The 22124-nt window shown below is 48.8% G+C and overlaps 1 protein-coding gene across 7 annotated transcripts in view; it reads left to right on the forward strand.

The window, feature by feature from the left end:
- The window catches only part of HEG1 (heart development protein with EGF like domains 1), a 63247-nt gene that overhangs the window by 19503 nt on the left and 21620 nt on the right, over nucleotides 1-22124 (forward strand). For 3 of the 7 annotated variants that reach the window (XR_012623756.1, XM_074828696.1, XM_074828693.1), the window contains 13 exons: nucleotides 7315-7590; nucleotides 8603-8833; nucleotides 9203-9496; nucleotides 10171-10368; nucleotides 10871-11179; nucleotides 11588-11905; nucleotides 12996-13328; nucleotides 14239-14547; nucleotides 15270-15587; nucleotides 16293-16592; nucleotides 17130-17444; nucleotides 18417-19781; nucleotides 21892-22011. Coding sequence is in view for 6 of the 7 variants with exons in the window: in XM_074828696.1 (XP_074684797.1) it covers nucleotides 7315-7590; nucleotides 8603-8833; nucleotides 9203-9496; nucleotides 10171-10368; nucleotides 10871-11179; nucleotides 11588-11905; nucleotides 12996-13328; nucleotides 14239-14547; nucleotides 15270-15587; nucleotides 16293-16592; nucleotides 17130-17444; nucleotides 18417-19781; nucleotides 21892-22011 (4686 nt within the window). In the remaining variant the exon portion in view is untranslated. The remainder of the gene's footprint in view (nucleotides 1-7314; nucleotides 7591-8602; nucleotides 8834-9202; nucleotides 9497-10170; nucleotides 10369-10870; nucleotides 11180-11587; nucleotides 11906-12995; nucleotides 13329-14238; nucleotides 14548-15269; nucleotides 15588-16292; nucleotides 16593-17129; nucleotides 17445-18416; nucleotides 19782-21891; nucleotides 22012-22124) is intronic. The other 4 variants (XM_074828694.1, XM_074828695.1, XM_074828697.1 and 1 more) reach the window with 4 other exon arrangements.

The following is a 22124-nucleotide window of genomic DNA, read 5'->3' on the forward strand; positions in this document are numbered from 1 at the left end:
CTGCTGGGGGCATGTAATGGTGCGAGAAAGTCATACAATGGATTGTGATGCCCTGGTTAACATGCAAAGGGTAGTTAATCTCTCCAGAGCAGCAGCGGGCTAGCTTCCCTGGAAATACTGCCCCATGTGAGATTTACCAATTGGAAACCTTGCAGAGAAATTCCAGGTTTCTGGAATTTTTCATGTGAGACCTCTGGAGAAAGGTCCTTGTTAGAAATTAAGTCGCATGCTTACAAAAGCCAGCAGCGGCATCGTCCTGCTCTCTCCAGCCTTGTTTCTTTCCACTTAACCAGCTCTGTACACACTGCCATGGCTTTTTTTCCTTTTTTTTCCCCTTTCTTTTTTGCAGCCAGGATGTTTTTTCTTGCCTTTTTATTGTTCCAGTGACCTAGCAACTCCACTTTGGTGGAGCCTTGCCAGGAGACTTCCTCCCCGAGCCGTCTGACAGTCTCCAGCAGCACTGCCCTCAGATGGGAGCAGAAGTTAAAGTGACACCGGGCTGGGTCCCTGCACGGCTTTTGCTTTGCCCTCTTGAGTGCCTGCAAGGGTAGCACTGCCTTCCCACTGAGCCAACCTTCCAGGGGACTTTAAAAACCCTGGAAAGAGGAAGGAGAAGCGCTGCGTGGGTGATATTTTCTGTAATATTTCTGCAGGACGTTACAGAAAAGCCATGAGGGTTTTAGGAGTGAATTTAGGTGGTGCTGGGATTTGGAATCTGGGATCTGCAGAGCAGGCAGGGTACTTGGAGATATTTCAGCATCGCAGGGTGGCGGGAGAGGGGATGGAGAGGAGGGATGGATGCTCAGAGAACTGTGCATTCTGTGGAGATTTCGCTTATTTTTATTAATGTCTACTGAAAACAGTGAGAAAGAAAATCCCTTTGGGAAGTACTCCTGGGCCCTATCAGCTGGTGCTGGGGCAGAGCTGCCTTCTCACCCCCTGGGACTACAGGGGCTTTTCCCACATTAACACCAGGGGAGGGGGGGGCAGTTGGGACGGGGACGGGAGATGACACTACTGAGGTAGAAAAGAAACGAGCCAGCAAGCAAGCAAATACAGGTAATTCAGGCTTTCTGCTCAGGAAAGGCAGCAGGGACATGGGTCCCAGGGCCCTGTGGGGCCTCTCTGGGGCTGGAGGCTTGATCCCCTCTTCACTGGCTGGCTGGCTGAATTGGGATTTTACTGGAGCATTGGCACAGTTACAGGTTTTTTTAGGAGTATGGGTAGTCATGAGACAGCTTATCCCTATTGGAAGTGGACTTGTATTTGAATGTGTTTACCAAAGACTGGACAATAAAGCAGGACTTTTTTTTTTTTTTTAATTCAGTTGCCGAAAGCCCTTTAAAAACAAAAGCTCATGAAAAGAGGTTTAAGGCGCTGCTCTGAGACCTGGGCTGGCAGTTTTCAGGCAGCATGGGTCCATGCGGTCCCAGGGATGCCTGGATTAAGCCCAAACTGTCCAAGAAAGATGAGTAAGAAGCTCAGAATTTCATAGGCTTGAGCTGGTGTTCTGGGAGCCTGCACCTCCCCAGGGAAATGTTTAGGACATCAGGATTAAGAGGCTGGAAACCACTGGATAAGCAGGACAATGTCCTGTCCCTGCACTGTGCAGGTTTTATCCCTGGTTGCAGGCAGGCCGTGTGCATGCATCCCATGCTTTTGGGAATGATCGCAGGTTTCTGTGTGCTCTTTATTTTGGAGTACGTGTTTCTCTGCTTTAGGATACTGCTCTTAAAACCAGTAATTGGATCCTTTTTATTCTTATGGCATCTCCAAGCATCAGGCTCTGGGATCATGAAAAAAGGGTAGGAAGCAAAAATGGTCTTTTTTTGCTTCCAGGCCATGATTTTAAAGGTCCCAGAGGGGAGGTGGTGTGGAAGTGCAGTGTGTTTTGTGCCGTAAAGCAGCACTGCAAGCGAAGTGCCATGGCCTGGCATAGGAGGGTCTGAGGACGATGCCGATGTCCCCAGCCCTGTGGGCACCCATCACCCGTGGTGGCCAGGTAGGTGTTAACCACCTGGACCTTGGCACTCAGAGCTTGCAGGGTCTGCTGCTGGCATTAAGACCCCATCACCTTTCTCAAGCTGACATATTGAAGCTCCAGTCACCTTTGGTAGCTGGATAAATCCTTTGTACTATGGTTTAAATGATTTAAAGTCCTGTAAATTGCTGTCCTGCTCTGGCTGGGACCTGGTGGGGAGAGGACGAGGAGGATGAGGACCAGAGCAAGATGCTGCCAGGGGATGTATCTATAGGGTACCCCATCCAAACAGCCCTGCAGCAGGGTGGGAGGTGCTGGCAGGACTCCTGCACCTCTTCTCTTCCCCATCCACCCTCTCTCACCACCTTCATCCAGGCTGAATAATTCCTTTTATTAATACTGAAAGAATTAGCAAAAAAGGGTTGACCGCATGTATTTAAAAACCTCTCGCATTCTTCCCGTGCTTAGTGCACACGAGGGACCTTCCCCAAGCAATATTATCAGCATGTTTACGCTCAACTAACCCATCTCAAGTATGAAGATTTTTTTTCTAAGCTCCATTTCAGCCCCCCCACCCCCCCCCCCCGCCTCGCACTGCGTCTTTCAGGGCAAGAACAAGGAAGGAAATCGAAAATCCCAGAGAGCCCTGGACGGTCCAGATTTAGGGCTGTAGCTTTTGTTCGCACAAACTCACTTGGCTCCTAACCGGCCTCCACCCATGATCCCGACATCCGCAGCAGCCGTTCAAAACACAGCACAGAGCCTGGCCCCAGCCCCGGCGGGGACCGGCAGCCACCCGTGCCACCCGCTGCGGGGCCGGCAGCCCCGGCTTTGCTCCCCGCTTCTCCTCCCTCGCAGCCTGCCTTTCTTCCTAACCTTTTCCTACAACCGGCAAGGAGTTTTCTAAGTTGAGATGAGGTTTTTTTCCCTCCATCGCAACCTCGGATGATGTTAAGATTATGCAACGTTAACAGATGTGGGCTTTATAATTATAGCTGCCTGTCCTCGGGAGGAGCCTGCTTCGGCTTCACGCGTGCTCAGCTCAGCATGGGATGCTCCTGGGGTGGCCGTAGCCCTGGCAAAACAGCCGCTGCATGGGCGGCTGTACTGGGAACGGTCACCAGGGAATCGCCACCCTCCCGAGGAGGGACTGCTGTGGGGTGAAGGGCTGCTTTGGGCAGCCGAACAACGGCTCTTGGCTTTCCTTGTGTGCAAACACCGATTAAATTTGCTTTCCCAGCTCGAGGGAGTATTTTTCTGCCCTTTGAGGAGAAAAATCCCTTCTGCAGGAAAGCAGCAGGACTGGGATAGCTCGTGGTGTGCCTCGGCTGGCTGCGATGCTCCTGCCAAATGTTGTCTGTAGGGATCCTGCTCCCCTGGCGTTAGCAGGATACATCCCTCCTCCCTCCCTGCCCTAAAATGTCCGTGAGCGATCGCAGCCGCTGCTGAAAAGTTGCAGTATTGTGCTTTTCGGTGTTGTGCTGCCCCATGGTTGAGCCTTGAGCATCACCGTGACTTTGTCCTGGCAGCAGTCACCTCCTGGCCAGGGCAATGCCTGTGCTGCAGCCAGGGATGGAGACAGAAAATTGCTGGTCCAAAAGGGATTTTTCAGGAGTCTCACAAGGTAGACATCCAGCCGAGCTGCCAGGGGCAAACCCAAAGCCTTGAGAAATCAGCTGGAACTTGATCTGTTTGTTCTGGCTGCATTATAATTCAGCTCCCAGCAAGCTGCGGACTTGTTATGCTTGTGAAGAAAAAGTAACTCCGAGCCTCGACCTGTCTGGTGAGCATCACTGCTAGTTTTAACTGGGAAGGAAAACACCGGTCCGGCGGGTGGCAGGACGGTTTTGTGCTGGAAGTCAAATATTTCTCTTGACTGCTGTGGCTGCATGGAGTTAAACCACGGAAGGCAGTTGGCAGTTTAGGATGTGACAAAATTGTTAGTGACAAATCTGTACCTGAGCTAAAGGGGCTGCTCAGCTTTAAGCATCAGCGGAGGCCAGATGGTCCCGCATGTATTTTTTTGGAAGAAGTTTGCATCTGGTCCACCCACTCCAGTGGATGGTCATCTTTGAAGGCTAATTTCTGCAGGCAAGTCAAAGAGGAGATTGCAGTTGTCCTGCAACTCAATTGCAGGTTGATGGCTGTGTGATGAGCTGAGATTTTATGTTTATTTTGTTGAACAGCCTGATTTTTTGGGGTTTCCTTCCTACATGCTGTGGGTTGGATTTTCCAGCATGGCTCACACTCTGCACCCACTGAACTGGGGAGCTGAGCCCATACTGGCACAAAGCTTTCCCCCCTGCACCAGGAACTGGCACACCGGGCAGGGCAGAGTTAAAAATGCCAGATGACTCTAAAAAGCCTGGGTAATTAATACCTTCTTATTCAGCCTGTCTACTCCCTGACTGCACTCAAAGCCAGGTTAGCTGATGCCCATGATGAGGGGAAAGGTTTTGCATTGGTTTATTCCCAGCAGCTCTGCAGAGCCAGAAGAGGTTAGAGAAAACTCTGAGGTGGATTTGCTCAGGGAACAACAACCAGACAAGCAGCCAGCAGCATTTTACCTTTGAACCAGTTGCTTTCAATCAAGGGTCTTAGCTGAAGGTACTGTTTGCTGGCATTTCCAGGGTTATTTTTAAGAAGTGGCAATTAAATGCCTGTGCAGTGCCTGCTATATATTTTAGCATGTCTGGTCAGAGCCCTTGTTGACAAATGACTTGGCAACCTGAGAAAGCAAATTTCCCTCTGTCTATACTCATCCCCTAAGGGTTTCTTTAAGCATCTGCTGCTCTGCCTTTTTTCTGTGCAGCAAAGCTGGCTGCTGGGGCACAGTAAACATGGGTTGCACAGCTGAAAGCTTTTAGTGAGAGGGGAACAGAGAGAAATTCAGTGTGCCGCCTTCCAGCACACCCAAATTTTTCAGCATCGGGGCTGCTATAAATGGACTTGTGGGCTACAATTACAGGCTGGGTATTGGCTTGCAAATGAGCGTAGCAAGCGTCCCCTGCAACTTTGCATCCCCTCGTCCAAATGGCGACAACAAGCAGCTTGTTACATGGGACAGGAGGTGGCTCACTGCAGGCTCCAGACGGCAGCTGCGGCTCGGTGTCCTCAGCTAGGTGGGCATCGCAGCCGTGGCTGGGGCTGTCAGTAGAGGCACCCGAGGGGCTCTTGTCCCCTTGGGCCTCGTGGTGCTCAGACTTCCAGGATGAAATGCAGACTGTCCTACCTGCATTGCTCTTTTTTTCTTGGTGAGTTCCCACTGAAGCTGTTGCAGATGGATGGAGGAGACCACTCCTGAAATTGCCACCACTGGCGTGGCAGGTACAGCAACCCCAAAGGACACATGCAAGGCAAGGAGGAGTACGTGTCCCACGGGTGTTTCTCTGAGGCACAGCTTTGTTAAGGAAAGTGCTTAGAGGCCTTCAACATCAAGAGTGCTTAACCTTCAACATCAGAGCTTTTGGGCAGAGACTGAGCAGTGATTTTAGCTGCTGTCTGTGTATCATCTGCAGCCCTGTTTTGAGATGCCATGTGTGTGACAGGCGGGACATGTCTGTCCCGTAGCCTGGTGGATCTCTGAGCTGCAAAGTGGGGAGAGTTCCCCTCCCAAAATATATGACTTGTCTCAATTTCCTGAGATGTTTCGGACCCTGTCACCCTAAACTGGAGTTTCCTTAGACAGGCTCCCATTCTGCCCACTCAGCGAGTGGAGAGTGTGATGGGCTATTCCAGCCCAGAGATTGTGTTTTGGTTATAAGGAAGATGGGTAAAACTGGGATCTTGCCATTTCAGATGACACAGCTGTGATTAGGTCATGCTTTGACTTGTGGGCTTTGAAGAGCATCTGAGGCTGCAGAGCCAGACAAGCCTCGGGGCTGTAACGTAGGGCAGGGACAGTTGCTGCTGGTTTTCACATGACCAATGTGCATGCACAGCCCTGACTGGTACTGTGGGCTGGAAACCCCGATTTCCCCAGCAAATCTCACTGGAACCACTCACAGCAGCAGTCACTAGATGCTCTGATCCAGGCAGTATCAGGCTGGATGGCAGACCCAAGGCTGAAGCTACAGCTGCTGCACCGAGTCCTGCTGCTGCTGCCAGCGGTCAGTGTTCATGATTGAGCTGAGAAGTTAGCTACTGAGTAACATCTTCAGTCCTTGCTTAGGGCCCAATTTGGAACATGTTTATATTCTAGAGATGCACACAGCCATCTGTGTACTTTTGGAAATCCTGTAAAGCATGTAATGCCTGTTGACGTCCCTGGGAGAAGTAATTTTTGGGTCCATAAGATATAGCAGATGGTAGAAATGCAGAAGAAACTTGTGCAAAGGGGGGGTGAGATTGCTGCTGTTACACATCGGCACTGTGGTGAGCCTGTGGAGGGAGGGGAAGAGCTAGCTAAGCTAAAGGGTAATGCTGGCTTGGGAACCAACATTTATTCCATAAATGTGTTTATTCATTTTCTAATTAAATGAGAAAATTGTTCTGGATGATGGGAGAGGTGAGAGTTTGGATCAGCCTTGCAGCAGGACCAAGAGAGCAGACGCAAACACATTTAGGATGGGGCTGGGGCTTGGGCCACGTTTGCTCACAGAAAATGGACCTGCAGATGCATAAAATTCTCCCATCTTGTTTCTCATGTTCTGGTAGACATTAACGTCAGATACACCAAAATGTCGATCACCTTGGGGTGCTTCAGCACCTGGATGGCCAGTGTAATCCACACTATACATTGATCTCTTCTGTCTTGGTGCCTCGTGGTGGCTGGATGGGATATGCCAACCCTCCTGTTTGCCCTGCCGTTCTCAGCCAGCTTCATGCCAGCTCTCTGAAGGTGGGGGGACTCGAGGTCAGGTGTCCAGCAAGCACCAGCTGAGTGAAGAGAGGGGAAGAGCTGTGGGGCCCTCCTGTCCCATCACACCCTTGGGATAGGGCACATGGGCTGTGCTGGGCTCCAGCTGGCCATCAGCTCTGGAGACCTACACATTCCTCCCATGGACTCCACACTGCACATATCTCCATCGGTTATTTGCTTAAGACTTTCTTTTTGCTCCTTTAAAGACTTATTTCTCCTAACACAAAAAAAACCCCATGGGGGTGCTGAATTGGATTCATCTTGTGCACAACGGTGGGTTTCGGCATTTGGCCCCACAGACTAATCTAATTTCCACTGGTGTGAATCCAAAAATAAATTTCGTGTCTGTGTTTTGATTATGCAAAATTTTCTCTAGTGTAAATGAGCTCAGAGCTTGGCCTCAGTGTTACTGCAATGAGCCGAGCCTACACATCCAGCGTTGAGGGGATTTTTTTCTTGTTTTTCCTTTCAGTCATTGAAAGCAGCCATCAGGCGAGAAGTTCGGACACAGAGATAAGGACTTCTGGGTCTCTCGTGGACAGTGTGGAGCTGGTGACAATGCTGGCCAGGAGCAGGGAGAGGGCATTGCTACCTGTCAGGCATGGTGCGGTGCCAGCAGCGAGAAGGGTCATGGGGCACATTGGTCCCCCTGCCAGTGGTGGGGATGTCACCCCACCAGGAGCAGGACCCCCAGACAGCCCATCTGCTGGGACAGCAACCCACCCGCCCGCCTGCAGCCTTCCTCCTGGTGAGTTTTATCAATGTGAGAGTCCCTGTTTGCTGTACCCAGCCTATGGACCAAGCATAGCTGGTGGGTTAGGAAGTATTCCCTCCCCGCTGCTAGAAATTCAGATTTTTGGAAGAAATCCAGCCCCAGAAAAGCTGAATTTTTTTTAACATTACAATGAAGGTGATTCTCAGGAGCTGCCACCATTGTTATTCCCCACCCAGAAGCACCCCAGAGAGTCCTGCCCATCCACAGAGCTCCAGGGCTGTGCCCAGAGCGGAGACCCCGGGCATCCCCGCGCCTCCTCCCAGGAGGAGCTGAACCCCATCGTGAACCCAACCTAGATTATGATTGCCCAAGTAAAAAGTATCTGACCAGCTATGTCATGATTTGTAGCTGAGGTCCTCACGTGAAAATTGTGCAGGTGAACATTTACCGTTGGGCTTGTTCATAATCTTCACAATGTTTGGTGGGGCTGTGGTCATGAGTAAACCAATGTACATTTTAAGCATGCACTAAATCAAAGCCTGTTTCCCACACCAGCAGGACAAGGCTGTGCTGCCTGCCCTGTCCCCACTTCAGTTCTTTTCTTAATATCCCCGGATGAAGTAAGTGTCTTGTTGAGATATGACCATAGAGGTTTTCTTTAATTTTTTAATTCCTCATTTTTTTTCCTGCTTCAGGACTAGAGTGTGGAGCTGGCATGCCCAGGCTGCCAGCTGATGGCTGTCCTGGTGTAAGCTCCTTACTGCCTTCTGTGTTTTTAATGTTTTTTTAAAAAATCTGGGTTTCTTTTGCCATACACGTGAAGACAAATTTTGAAATACCGATATTTTTTGGTGACAGAAACTCTCTGTTCCCAGCACTCCCTCTTGCAGTGTGGTCTGTGTTAGAGGAAACAGAGAATGCAGCTGTGACCCTACCTATTGTGTATGGTAGGGCTGGGTACCGCTCCGGGTGATGCTCTGCCACCCCAGCTGAGACAAATTAACCTGTCCAGGGAGAACATGACCTTCTCTGTTTTATTTTCCAGCCGCTGGAAGCCATCACCATGCTGTGGGCAGCCGGGAGAGAGGTAAGAGGGCTCTTGTTTCTCCCAGCACCCCTGCAGCTACCGAGGGGACACCACCAATTTTGGCAGCCAGCAGCACTGACTTGACCGAGAGGGTGCTGGGCCGGCGCCATGGGGCCTGGGACGTGGCAGGATTTGACAACGTGACAAGAACGGTGCTGCTGCCTTCATCTGCAGAGACTCATCGCCCGGGTGAGCCATCCCAGTTCAGCCTGGGAACAAGGTGGCTGCTGTTCCCTGGAGAAACCAGGCATGGGTTAAGCCTGGCTGCCCTGTGTTGCTAGAGCTTTGTGTGCTGGATCTGGCCCTCCATCCTCACCATGTGCTCAGGGCAGTTTTCTGGCTTGCTTCAAGCACAAGGGTGGAGAGAAGCATCTCTGTGGCTTCTCCTGGCCTTAAAAATTATGAATTACTCAGTGCAGCTCCCAAAGACAAAGTTGCTGTAGGCAGAATACAGGCAAGGGGACTGTGGGCTGTGGGGTGAGGTGACAGCAGAAGGTGATGGGTGGCCAGCTCAGCCCGTCTCTGTGCTCTCATTTGCTTTCCCCCATTGCCTTGCAGGCACCGGTGGTCCCTCTCAACCAGCGAGTGGCTGGGTGGGCACAGAGCAGCCTGGCAGCCCTCCCACAGGCACTGCAGCCACTTCACCCAGCCCCTCGGGGAGCAACAGGGCAATGCTGCGACCCCTCCCCAGTACCCCCCTCCCTGGCTCTCTGGGACAACCCCAGTCCTCTCCCCGAGCTTCCAGTACCCAGACTGGTGCAAACCACATCATGCTACACCCCAGGGATGTCGTGGGGGACTCCACAAGCTCTTCGCTCACAGCATCACCTGCCACAGACAGCATTTTCGGAGGTGAGATCTGCTGGCCTATGGATTTATTTTATAGCCTTAAAAAGCTATATATAGCTTTTGCTTTCTTGAAATGGAGAAGATGCTGTATTTTGCATGCGCTCTGTTATAATTTGGATGGTTAGCTGAAATGCCCTGCCGAAAGCAGGAAAAAGCAATGGAAAAAATAATTTGGTCCAAAATCCCCCAGCATTTTCCACTTCAAAAAAAAAACCAAAGGTCTTTGGACCTTATCACTGTGTTTTCTGCAGGGTGGGCATGTGCAACTGCAACATATCTCAGCTGATTCAGGGCCAGCTGCAGAGCAAAGGCGAGGTCCCAACCCCACCTGAGCTGTGTGTCCCACCCGAGTGGTGCTGTAGTGGGGTGTGAGGTTGGTAACCCACGCTCACAGCCAGGCCGGGTGGGTTTGGTCTTGGCTAGACAGGGTGAGACGCTTGTGCTTCAACAACCTGTACAGGACAACAAACCTGAGATCCCTGGGCTCTGCGGCTTCCCCTCGCTTGCTTTGCAAGCAGCTGTTTCTGGAGCTCTCAAAAACAGAGACTTTGCCCCACTCCATGTGAACTTACTGAAAACCTCGGTGTTGCCAAGTCCTTATCCTGTGCCTGAGACTTGCCAGGAGCAAACACACCTCCAGGGTTCTCACACTGACACATCCCTTCCCTCTGTCACAGCTGCTGGGAGCAGCATCAGGGCTGCAGACAACCTGAGGTCCAGTATCCGAAGGGCCGTGCCCAGCTCCATGGCTCAGCCCCTGGCCTCAGCTCCCTCCTCAGTGACCCCAGCACAGGGACATTTCCCCGAGCCCTCCATGGAGCGCCAGCTCGCCCCTTCTCGCCTGGCTTCAGGAAGCACTGCCATGGGTGAGCTTGGTCAGTCTACAATTTGTTGGTTTACCCTATTTTATTCTTACTTAAGCATTTTTCCCTGTGTCCCGTTAAGCCCTGGGATGTGTAGTGAGCTGCAGGCTCATATGGGAACATGGCCACGCTCAGGTTTCCCCCCTTTGCTGTTTGATGCCGTGTTCAAGCTACAGAAAAATACTAAGAGAGCCTGGGCTGATTTCCAGCAGTCTTAGAGCAAAGGTGGGATTTAAGGGCAAGTCCCTGCAGTCCTTGTCCCATGAGTTTTCCTGCTGGCTGAGCTGCCCCGGCTCTCGCGAAGCCGTGCTGTCCTGGCAGTGAGCCCTGGGTTTTGTGCAAGGTCTTCCTGCGGCGAGGGGATTCATGCCTTTCCAAAAGAGCACTTTGTCCAGATTGAAAACTTCCTATGCTTAATATCCATATGTGCGCTGTAAGCATCTGGGAAGAAAATGGATCCATCTGTTTATAATTTCATACATATAAATCCAGGTCTTTTTTTATTGTGCTGTAGCCATTGGAAGCAGCTACCAGCCATCCAACGTCTCGACCACAGAGAGGAGAGTTTTGGATTTCCCCACCACCAGCACCTCCATTTCCACAACAGTCACCAAGGGTTCAGGGAGGACATTAAGGTCTCTGCCAGCCAGCACCAGGTTGGCTGATGCAGCAAAGATTTCCACCTCTGGTACCCAAATCACCAGCTCCTCAGACCAGACCTGGACCCCTGGGATGTCTTTGGGAGCCCAGCGTGGTGGTGACAGAGGTGCCACAGACCTGTTGCTTATGGGCTCGCCGTCTGCTTCGGAAAGTGCTTCCACGAGTGAGTTTGATAGCTAGCTGTATAACTCAGAACATTATTTAAAGACTCTTTATAAACAAAACACATCCTTTTTATTTTAAAGAAAGGAGGAATAATATTGTATTTGGCACATTCTGTACATTTAAAAACATTTCACAGAAATGAAAGTATGGATAAATATTATTCTTGTTGGAAGAGGGGGATAGATTTTCCTTGAAAACTTTCAGTTGAATTTTGCAAGCAATGATTTCAGGAGTTCCTATATAGAGAACATTTTTTTCCCTGTCTTAATGATTTCCCAGTTTTAAATATTTCCTTATTGAATATTCACACATACGATGTCTACATCTACTGATAGAGGGATGAAACCTATCCAGCTGTTTTCATTTATGTGTATGCAGTTTTATATTTCTTTTCTCCTTTTTTTAGCCTTTAGCAGCAGCAGTTATGAACCCAAGAGCATCCCAGCTGCAGAAGAGGCAACGCTGCACTCGGACGCCCACAATACTGACATGCCCAGCGTGGCAGTGTGGTCACCGGCGTCCCCTGCAAACAGCCACACAACTATGGTGACAAGGGGCTCTGCCACCAGCATCGACCCCACCAGCTCTTTGAGGGGGATCTTCTCCTCCTCGGGGGCTGGGACACACCGTCCTAATGGCTCACGGGAAGCCACCGATCTCCCAGCGCCTCCTGGGGAGCCTTTGCTCACAAGCTCACTCTCTGCTTCTGAAAGTACATTCAGAGGTAAATTTGTTAGTCTGATAGTTGGCTGCTTTGAAGCTGGACGGATTTCTTATCCCCGCGCTGTTTTTCTTTAGATATGGCCATCAGTTGCTATTGGATACGTGGATATTTTTATTACTGGCTGCATTGGGCTGGCAGTGGGAATGGTGGGAAGGGTGGGAGTGGATCTCAGCTTTTGGGCGAAAAAGTGAAAAACATCGATGTCCTCATTCCTAATGAAACTTCCATGCTGGGAAAAGCAGCCATTGGTCAGAAAAACATGTATGGACTCTTTTCCTGCCAGAGACACTTTTGCTCGGGATTTGTAGCCGTCACCTGCGCTGTGTCCACCATGCAGGCTGCTCTGTAAGAGTGGCGGTGTTTTGGGAGTCCCTGCAGCCACGACAGTGGTAACTCGCCCCGTGCTCTTGGAGTGGTCCCAAGTGAGCTCTGCCCCACCATTCACCATTAATTCACAATTAAGCCCATTGCTCTGTGACTCGTAGTGCAGCTCCTGCTCCTGGTGAAATATCGGCATCCCCAGTGCTGCAGTTTGGGAGAGCCCCAGGACAGCATGTCTGCTAAAGAGGGCTGGGTTGAATGCCAGGCTGGGGCGCCGGGGTGTTTCCGAACATCTTATAGGTGAGGCTGTGTCCGACTCTGCGTGGCTCTGGGTGCCTGGTGCTGTGGGGAGCTTGGCCCCACAGCTGTGCCATCAGCCTAGCACTGAGACAGCAGCTTGGCTCACTGGACTGTTACTGGAAAACCTAAACCAGGCCTGTTTTAGCTTATTCTCTAGATTTGGTTTAAAGTTAGAGGTGTATACTCCTGATTTAAACAGGCTGGAAGGCACCTTAAATGCATAAATTGGGTATTGTGCACAGCCTGCCGGTAAAAAATGGTTTTAAGTTAAGATTTTCGTGGCTTTTTATAAGCCACACGTACTTGAACGTATGGGATTCACCTCTTCCCAGAGCAGCGCCTTTTCCAGCTTGAGAACTTGGTCTATTCAATTTCTCAACAAACAGTATAGAAATGTATGCTCTACACACAATCCCTCAAATGTATAGCTCTATATGCATAAATCAAACCTGTTTTTATTGTATCTTAGGTGTCAGAAGCAGCCACGGACCAGTTAACAACTCAGCGACAGAGAAAAACCCCCTTGCTTCCTCTCCCACCAATGCTTTCATTTCAGCCACGGCCACTGGCAGTGGCGGGAGACCCCCGAGATCTGCCACAGGCAGCAGCCGATGGGCAGCAGAAGACTCCACATCCAGTAGTGCCATGTACGGGACCTTGGGCACTATCCGATCCTCGTCTGCATCTTCTGTGGGAGAGACCTATGGAGTTCGTGGGTCCAGAGAGATCACGGATTTCACCGAGCGGGTGGCAGACCCTTCGCTAACGCGCTCTCACTCTCCTTCGGAAGGTCCTTCCCCAGGTGAGCTCAAGTTAGAAGTGAAATACCATTTTTCTTGTAATTAAAAGGAGGACTGTTACTGTATCTTACACTTGCCTGACTGTTCTGCTATGCAGAATATATTATTTGGAAGGATGCAGTGTGATTTTGTGTCTGAAATATTTCAGCTCTTGCTTGACCAAAAAATGTGGTTTGGGTTTTTTACAGAAAGGGCACATGTGTGGAAAGTTTCATCATGCCAAGAAAAATAATTAACTTTCAAATCACAATTCTTTTTTTACTATCTCCAGTTGCTATCTCCATTTTATAGGCAAGAGAACTAAACAAGCAAGGATTAGATCATGTCCCTGCAGTCACAGGGACCAGATTTCAGTTCCTGTCCTCTGTCCTACCCCTTGGACCATGCTTCTTCCCAGAAATTGAACCAGCTCAACAAATTTAAGGCAACTTTGAATGTGGTCTCTGAGGTCCTTCATGTTGCTGTTTGGTCCTAGACCCTGCTGCAATGCTGAAGGGGTCTGATCCCCCTGATCCCATTTCTTCAGATGTCTCTAAGACCTTCGCACTGCTCAGTGTTATGCCTTGTCTGAACTGATTTCCAGACTTTTCTGGGTTGTTAGGGTATTTGTTTGTTCTAGCAGCATGGAGTGCACTCAGGCACATAATGGTGAAATCAAGTGCACAGCATTAGTAGTTCAACAGTTTTTATATAATAGCACTTTTCTCAGCATCAAACCATGTTTTTTAGAAGGCAAATTTCTGTAGGAAGGATTCATGTCTTTGGAAATTTCCTATTTTCTCTGGATTGACATCTCATAGTTTCTACTTGCGCATGTACTTGCTGCCTCTGGCTGTTACTGGAAGAAAGCTCACTGTTTATTTATAGTTTCACATGTGTAAAAATGTAAATTGTATCTTTATCATATCTTAGCTACTGGAAGCAGCCATGTGTCATTCAGCATCCTGTCAACAGCAAGAAGAACTGATTTCCCTACCACCAGTACCTCCGTTTCCACAACAGCCGCCAAGGGTGGAGGGAGGACGTTAAGGTCTCTGTCAGCCAGCACCAGACTGGCCCAAACAACAGAGATTTCCATCACTGGTACCGAAACCATCAGCTCTCCAGACCATACTCGTTCCTCTTTGAGAGCCCAGGGTGGTGGTGGCAGAGGTGCCACCATGTTGTCCACGGACCCCTTGCTCACAGGCTCACCATCTGCTTTGGAACATGCTTCCCCAGGTGAGCTCTGACCGACCCCATTGGGCGTCTTCCTGTAGACCTCAAAGATTCACTCTGTATGGAGGAGTGAGGCTTTGCGAGGAGGTGCTGGACAATGGAATTGGGCATTATGGAGGAAAATTTCAACTTGCAGAGAAAAATTCATTAGCTGTTTTTTGCATTTAGTCACCAGAAAAACCCAGCTTTCCTGCAAGAACAGTCTGGCCCTGAGATTTTTTGTGTTTTCTGAGACAGCACGATTTCAAGACTGCCCCGTTGGCAGTGTTTGTACAAGCAGGAGGCAACACCAGTCATTCCTGACTCCCTCCCTGGTATGCAAATGCAGCTTTTACTGATCCCATATGACCCTGCCATGCTTTGTTTCGAGTATCAGGGAGTTAGGCACCGCTGTACCCCCACCTCACTCGCTGCGGCGCTGCAGTAGCAATGCGGGTGTGCGGTGCCCACGGCTGGACTGTGGCACCAGGAGCAGCGCCGGAGGGAAGCAAACCCAACAGTGCTCCCACACCTTGTTCCCAGTGCCCTCTTCAGGGTGTCCTTCTGTGAGTAGCACCTCCTTGCACAGGAAAAGGTTGTGTCTTCACAGTTAGCCTTTTCTCCAGGTTTGGATCTTCTGCTATGTTTTATCTGTGTCGTCAGCCTAAGGGTGGTGATGGAAGAGAGCACGTCCACCTGTTTATAGCTTAGGGTGTAAAAATCCACTTTGCTTTGCCCTTTCTCAGCAGAAGGGACCTTGGCTACAGGAGGACACCTGCCTGACGCTCCTCTCACCAGTATGCCCAGCTCAGTGATAGCCACCAGTGGTGGGGAGAGGAGCACAGTCCCCGTGTCAGACACCCGCACAGCATCCAGCTCCGCTCCCATTCCGCCCCGCACCAGCTCCCTGGACGTGGTCCTTCTGCCGTCCTCATCAGCAACAGAGCCCGGGAAGCAGAGCAATGTTTCACAGGGTGGTGCTAAACTTGGTGAGCTTCTAACGAAGCCACTGCCTGCATTTTCTCCCAGTATTTCAGTGCCTTCGCCTTCACCAAGTGCTTCAGGTGGGTCTTGTGGTTTCCCATCTTGCCATGGAGAACATCCCTCCTTCTCACGCCCTTCCCAAGCTGCTAGTCTTCCTTTTCTAGCTTTAAACTAGATTTGCCTTTTTAGTAAGCCTGGTTTATAGTGAAGGGCCTCTGAGCACTGCACGGTTGGTGAGTTATTCACCTCATGGCACTTGGGGCAGTGTTTCTCATGTCGGGAATTAGACAGCCAGGCAGCTCTTCTGGGCCACAGGTGAAGGCTGCTGTGGAGCCTTGACCTCAACCCTCAAACTGGGGGAGCCTGGCACGAGATGTGGCAAAGGATCTGTAGACATTTTGCTGTTCCTTATATCCCAGTTATCATGTGTTTCAGCCTCAGCTCTGCTGCCTGGGTCTCACCAGAGCTGGTTTGAAACCCACTGGCCTGCCCAAGGGAATTTTCTGCAGGACATTGAAGACCAGGTCCTACCTCCCTGCCACCGTTCTCCTTCAGAAACACGATGCGCCCCAATGTGTTTTATTTTTCTTTTGTAAAGGGGAAAAGTACAGACTGCCTGGGAACCCCACATAGAAAATAAGTGATGTTGGTCACCAAGTGCCACCTCTGCTGTGGGGATTGAAATATTCAGATTCTAGTCTCTGTAGAGGCCTCAAAGGTATTATTAATGTACAAAATATGTGTGTGTATATATATATATATTTATCTCTGCTTTGCAATTCCAGAGAGAGGAAGAAGAGTTTCTGGTACTCCTACTGAGACCACGTACGTCTCATCCACAGTCTCCAGCCACGAGGAGGGGACATCTCAGGCTGCAGCTAACCATGGCATGTGGAGCACAGCGGCAGAAAGCCCCACGTCTCACCCGGACATGGCTGGGGAGCCCCGCACTGGCCCCCTTCTGTCCTCCACGGCATGGCCTGGGGTCGGACATGTCTCGTCCGGCCGAACAGGGTACCCAGAGCCCAAGGTCACCCTTTCATCCAGGGTCTCCACCTACTTCTCAGCCGCTGCTGAACCTTCCGGTGAGTTTTTCTGAACTCTGGGATGGTGTTTGAATTAGCAAAAAACCCACCGCCTCTCCCTTTCCCTCTTCTGTGGGGTTGATATGACTACCAATACATGTCAGAGCTGTTGTGGGTGTCATGGACAGGATTTATAAGCAGTGGTGTTTCTGCTCCTTGGTGATGTATATCTGCAGCTCTTGATGCTTAACAAAAAGGTGTCAGGAATGAGATGTGTAGCTTCTCGCTGTAAGATACATCTACTACGTGCCTGGGTTGAGGTGATAATTATAAATAACATAAATATGCCATTATGACTCTAAAGGTACCAATTGTCCTTCTGTATTTGGACAGTCCTGTTCCTTTGGAATAGTCTTTGTGTGTTAAATCCACATTTAAGGTGATAGATATGTGAGACCTACTTAATCTGTATTTAATCTGTGTTTATCTGTGCAATTTTATTAATCTGCATTTCGAAACAGAATTATTGTAGAACTCACAAGTATTTTCTGCTCTGAAATGATAAAATCAGATGCCTGCTTTTTGATCCTATTCCAGCTGCAGGCAGCAGCCATCACTCCCTAAGCAGCTCCAGTACTGAGGAAAGGATGTTCAGCCCCATCACTGATCCTGCTGGCAGTGGAGAGAGGACGCTGCACTTGGTGACGGACGGCACGCTGGCCGGTGGCACCGAGAGCTCTGCTTCCTACGCTGAAACTGCCAGCTCTCCAGGGCCAGCTCAGCCAGTGGAGCAGAGTGGGACAGCCAACACCTCCACCAGCAGCAGGGGCTTCACGGGCTTGGTGACGGAGACACTCTTCACACATTCTTCCAAGATACCTACTTACTCTTCTTTCCAAAACGATCTCACAAGTAAGTTAGTGACTCCCAGCGTACATCTGGGCAGGAAGGGTAAAGTTCACATTGTCCTGCTTTTATCTATGTTGTATACAAAGTTCTCATTCATTAGTGCTACCTGCAGGTTCACTCAGGGGGATGTTTTCATCAAAGGACTCAAAGCCAGACCCCACCTAGCTGGGGAATTGTTCCACAAGTGAAGCCGTGAACCCAAGCAGGGAAATTCTCCTGTTTTAATGGCCGCATGATTTTTTTGCATCCTATCTGGTTTATTTTGGGTGATGCTTTCAGAAGTATTTCATGATGACCTAAGTCAATTTTAGAATTAAACCAAATTTTCAATACCCTATTTTTTATTTGTAGAAATTGCTGAACTTAGCTGTACATCCTGAAATTCATATTATAAGATTGACTGCGCCTTTGATGCTAAATAATCTGAATTTTTTGCAGACTGATGTGCTAGTCATTTAGGATTTCCTGACTGCAAAGTTTTCAGTCAATGAGTTCATGATAAGCTGCAAATTAACATAATGTAATAATTTCATCCTGCAGAGGCATGAAGTTCACTGTGTCTAAAAACAAATCAACTGAAGAAGATAGATATTCTTTAGTTGGGAATGGAGGATAAGAGGGAGAGGATATGAGTTTTTATAAATTATGAGTGATAAAGAGAACAGATGGGTTTTCCTGCTTAGCTTGCCACAAAATATCATGGAACGATAAGTGCTCAATCACATTAGAAAAGCAGTACTGGAAGAACAGTGTTTTAGAAACCTACATGTTTCATGGGAGCCTTATGTCTGTCTGAATTCACCATTTTAGAATCAATTAAGGAGCACAGAAGACTCCTTGTTTGATACTTGGATGGTGCTCTGGGCCAGTTCACAGTCAAGAACATTTTATGTATTTTGCAAGTGATTTTAATATGACATCAAAATACTTTCATATTACTCCGTCTTTCTAATATATTTTGTCCTTTTACTCCAGGCTTTTCAAGTAGTCATCAGCCAATCAGTAGTATCAATACTGAGAAAAGGACCTCGGTTTCTCATACGGACGGCACATACATTTCAACTACATATACCAGAGGAGGAGAAAGGACCCTCCTGTCTATCTCAAATAGCAGCACATCTGCTGACTCCTCAGAAAGTTCTACCTTTTTTTCTGAAATTTCCAACCCTTCTGATTCATCAAAATCTACCGTAGCACAGGACAGGAGGAGCAATGTATCCAGTGATGGCAGTTTTGTTGAACCATCTACAGAGCCATTGTTGGTACACTCTTCCAAACTGTTGACTTCTGCTTCTGCAGGCAGTGTGCAAAATACAACTCTCTTCAACACTGACTCTGATTTGTTGACCACTGGCAGATCATCTCTCTCTTCATCAGCATTTCCAGCCTCTTCCTCACTGTCATCACTGCATCACTCGGTGTCTTCAACACCACCAACAACTTATCTGTTTACATCATCAGAATCATCTGAGCCACTCTCATCGTCTGTGATGGTATCTTCACCCTCTCTGCAGGCTTTGTCATCCTCCTTGCCCACTTCCTCATTGCTTTCCCCATCTTATTCATTAGCATCTTTATTACCTCTGTTTTCATCACCATCAACCAACTCGCAGTCCAACGACAGTGATCAAGCAAGCACCTCTGTAACTATGACTGTGGTCAGGCAGGTGTCCTCCACAGCTGCCGCGGCTGGGAGCTCACCCAGAGGGACCAACAAACACAGTGTCACGCAGCAGCCCCAAAACAACACCACTTTCACCTCCACTGGGTCTCCTCTCCCTACAGTGCCCATGGAGCAGCTTGGTGGACACATCATATCTGTGTCTGCTCCCGCAACAGTAACAGAGGCCACCTCACCGAGAGCTGCCACCACCCAGGGGGGCAGCTTTGGGAAGGCAACGCCACTGCTCACCACAACCAGTGATGCCCCAAGGGCTGGGCTGACGGATGCACCACTTAGTCCCTTACCAAGTGCAACAAACCACAGCATCATCGTCCCAGCGGTGGCAATGACCACAGTAAAACCTCCGATGCTGACAACACTGGCCGGTCATCAGCCAACCCCAGGTGACGCTAGCACCATGAAAGCCCACAGACCTCAAACGCCCACTGCCACTAAGCACGTATATACCACTGGTGAAAGCACAGAAGCTGTGGATCCCACCACTGCAAGGCCTGGTAGAGTCACTGAGGAAAACATCCCTGTTACGAGTTCTTCTGAAGCCCCTCCAACCAGCAAGACCGCTGTGAGCATTGCAACTACTTTGGCTGCTACCAAACCAACCACCGCTCCTCCATCAAGTAGCACGGCTGGGCTGAGGATGTCGTCTCCGGCAACAGGTAACATGTCTAATGGCACTCATCAGTGGTGGGGCCAGGGATGAGGGGGCCAGGAACACCTGGGTCCCACTTTAAGGGTCTTCAAAGGGTTATGTATGTATGTATGACAAATCTGTTGTCAGCAGGGTTTGAGGATAAGAACTTGGTCTCCATGTTGGTATTTTTAAGCTAAGGGTTTAGCAATCCAGCTGAACTTCTGGAAAAAGGTGAGCATTTTGGTGAACATTTCTGATAGAAAACTTAAGCTGAAATTTGAGAATTTTAAAAAAATAAAACTGGCTGGCCTTCCAGGTAATCATAGGATACATTTTATATTTGTCAATCGATTGACAATATCCATCGATATTGATCAATATCTGCCTTATTTATGAGAGAAGGTGGTTGGCTAGCACTTAGTATTTGTGTTGGAACTGTTATGACTCATGGTCATTTTCTCCCCATGTCACTAAATAATCTCCTACTTAAGGTCCTGTTGTTTCTCCTGATAGGCTACGTACTGTAGTCTTGCTGAGTGTGTTGTTAACAGTCCTTTATTACCACTCTAGGCTTCTTATCTTCTCAAGTAAATACATTGACTGAAGTTTTATATGAATGGAAATTGATTGTGTGTTTAAAGTTCAGGAGCCTGGCCCTCATGCCACTGTAGGATATTGTGTGTGCTAATTGCATTAATCTCAGTGAAATACTGGCAATAGTATATATTCCATCCAATAATTAAGTATTTAAAGGTTAGTTCTCAGGCTGATTGGCTTTAATTACAGCTATGGCTTCATGCAAAAAAATTCACTGTATGGGAATTGATTTTTTTTATGGAAAAATTAAGGTAGTGTATCCTTTTTATCAGCTGATTCCCACTGTACAAAGCAAACTGAAGGACACCCAGTGAACTGAAGTGAAAGCCAATGTTTTAAAATAAGCCCACTCATTTCTGACTGCTTAGATCTGAGACACCAAATCTCCTTCTTGTTGATGCTGAGGTAGCTGTGACAGGCTAGTCAAGGTACAGAGATTGCATCAAATGGTCTGTCCCAACATGGAGGTTGGCTGGGGACTGTCTGGTCTGCAGGGCCTGTGTGATGCCACAGGTTATCGTGGTGCCATCAGAAATACACACATGGGTTTGGCTCTCATGCTTTGTGCTTTAACCACAAAGTTCATCCTTCCTGCCTTTGCTGCAGTGCTGGGCAGCAGCCACAAAATAGGTACAAGTGGTGTGTAAGCTCATCTTGTAGTGCCTTGTCACCAACAAGTTCACAGTCCTGCCTACTGTCTGCCCTTGCACATGCGTGTGACATACATTTGTGCTCGTGTGAGTCATACACACAGCAAGAGGAAGATTTTTGACCAGGACATGTTTTTTTTCAAAGGGAACTATTGAATATCTTCTCCAGAATTTGCAGTTTGAGTTGGCTAATCTATGAAGCATCTAAGACTACGGTCATTAATGCCCTGATACTCTGTATTTCACAGTTGGTGTCTGCTCCCCAAGCCCTTGCTCCCCCAGCGGGAAGTGCATTGTGAGCAGGGGCACAGGCAGGTATTGCTGCTGTGACCATCCCCAACCTGGCACAGAGGAGGCTGCAGCCCCAGTAAAGGAGGTGATGGCAGCCAGGGCTGCCTCCATCATTACTGGGTAAACTACAGACTGCATCGGTGTTCAAGCACTAGCTTTGGATCATGGAAACAGGGCTTGGATGAAAAGAGCAGGACTTTGGTGAAGTCCTGTGCTCCTGTGTCTAGCTCTGGCTGTCGAGGTCCCCTCTTTGGTCTCTCCATCCATAACTGTAGGGCTGTTTGTCTTTGAAAAGCACCCTGAGATATGCAGATGAGCAGTGCTATAGACAAGCTGGGTGTTCATATTAACATGGATCAGCACTGGATCCCAAGGGCTTTTGAATGAATATTCAAGGAAAAGTGGTTTGTATTTATTCTTCCAGCTCCAACAGAATAATTAAGAACAGGATAAATAGTATGTGCAAATGATGCAATGAAGCATCTGATAGTGCTCAAGGGGTCACAGAAGAGTAGCCAAGTTGATCTTTTTTAGTCCAACAGTTGATGATTTTTGTGAACCTCTAACTACAGCCTGGGTTTTTTTCTGCTTTTGTAGATGTGGATAAATGTCTTTCCAACCCTTGTCCTGCACTGGCCACCTGCAACAACAGCCGTGGTTCCTATATCTGTCAATGTCCTCTTGGATATGAGCTGGAAAAAGGAAAGTGCAATTTAGGTAAGAAAACAAAAGTGAAAAAACAGGGGAGAAAAAGATGGAAATAATTATCTGTAATGTTCTAAAATAAATTAACCTAGGCTCAGACTAGTTCAGGAGCTTAACGTTCCTCC

The sequence above is a fragment of the Strix aluco genome, chromosome 6 (assembly GCF_031877795.1).
Source record: "Strix aluco isolate bStrAlu1 chromosome 6, bStrAlu1.hap1, whole genome shotgun sequence".
Classification (NCBI taxonomy): Eukaryota; Metazoa; Chordata; class Aves; order Strigiformes; family Strigidae; genus Strix; species Strix aluco.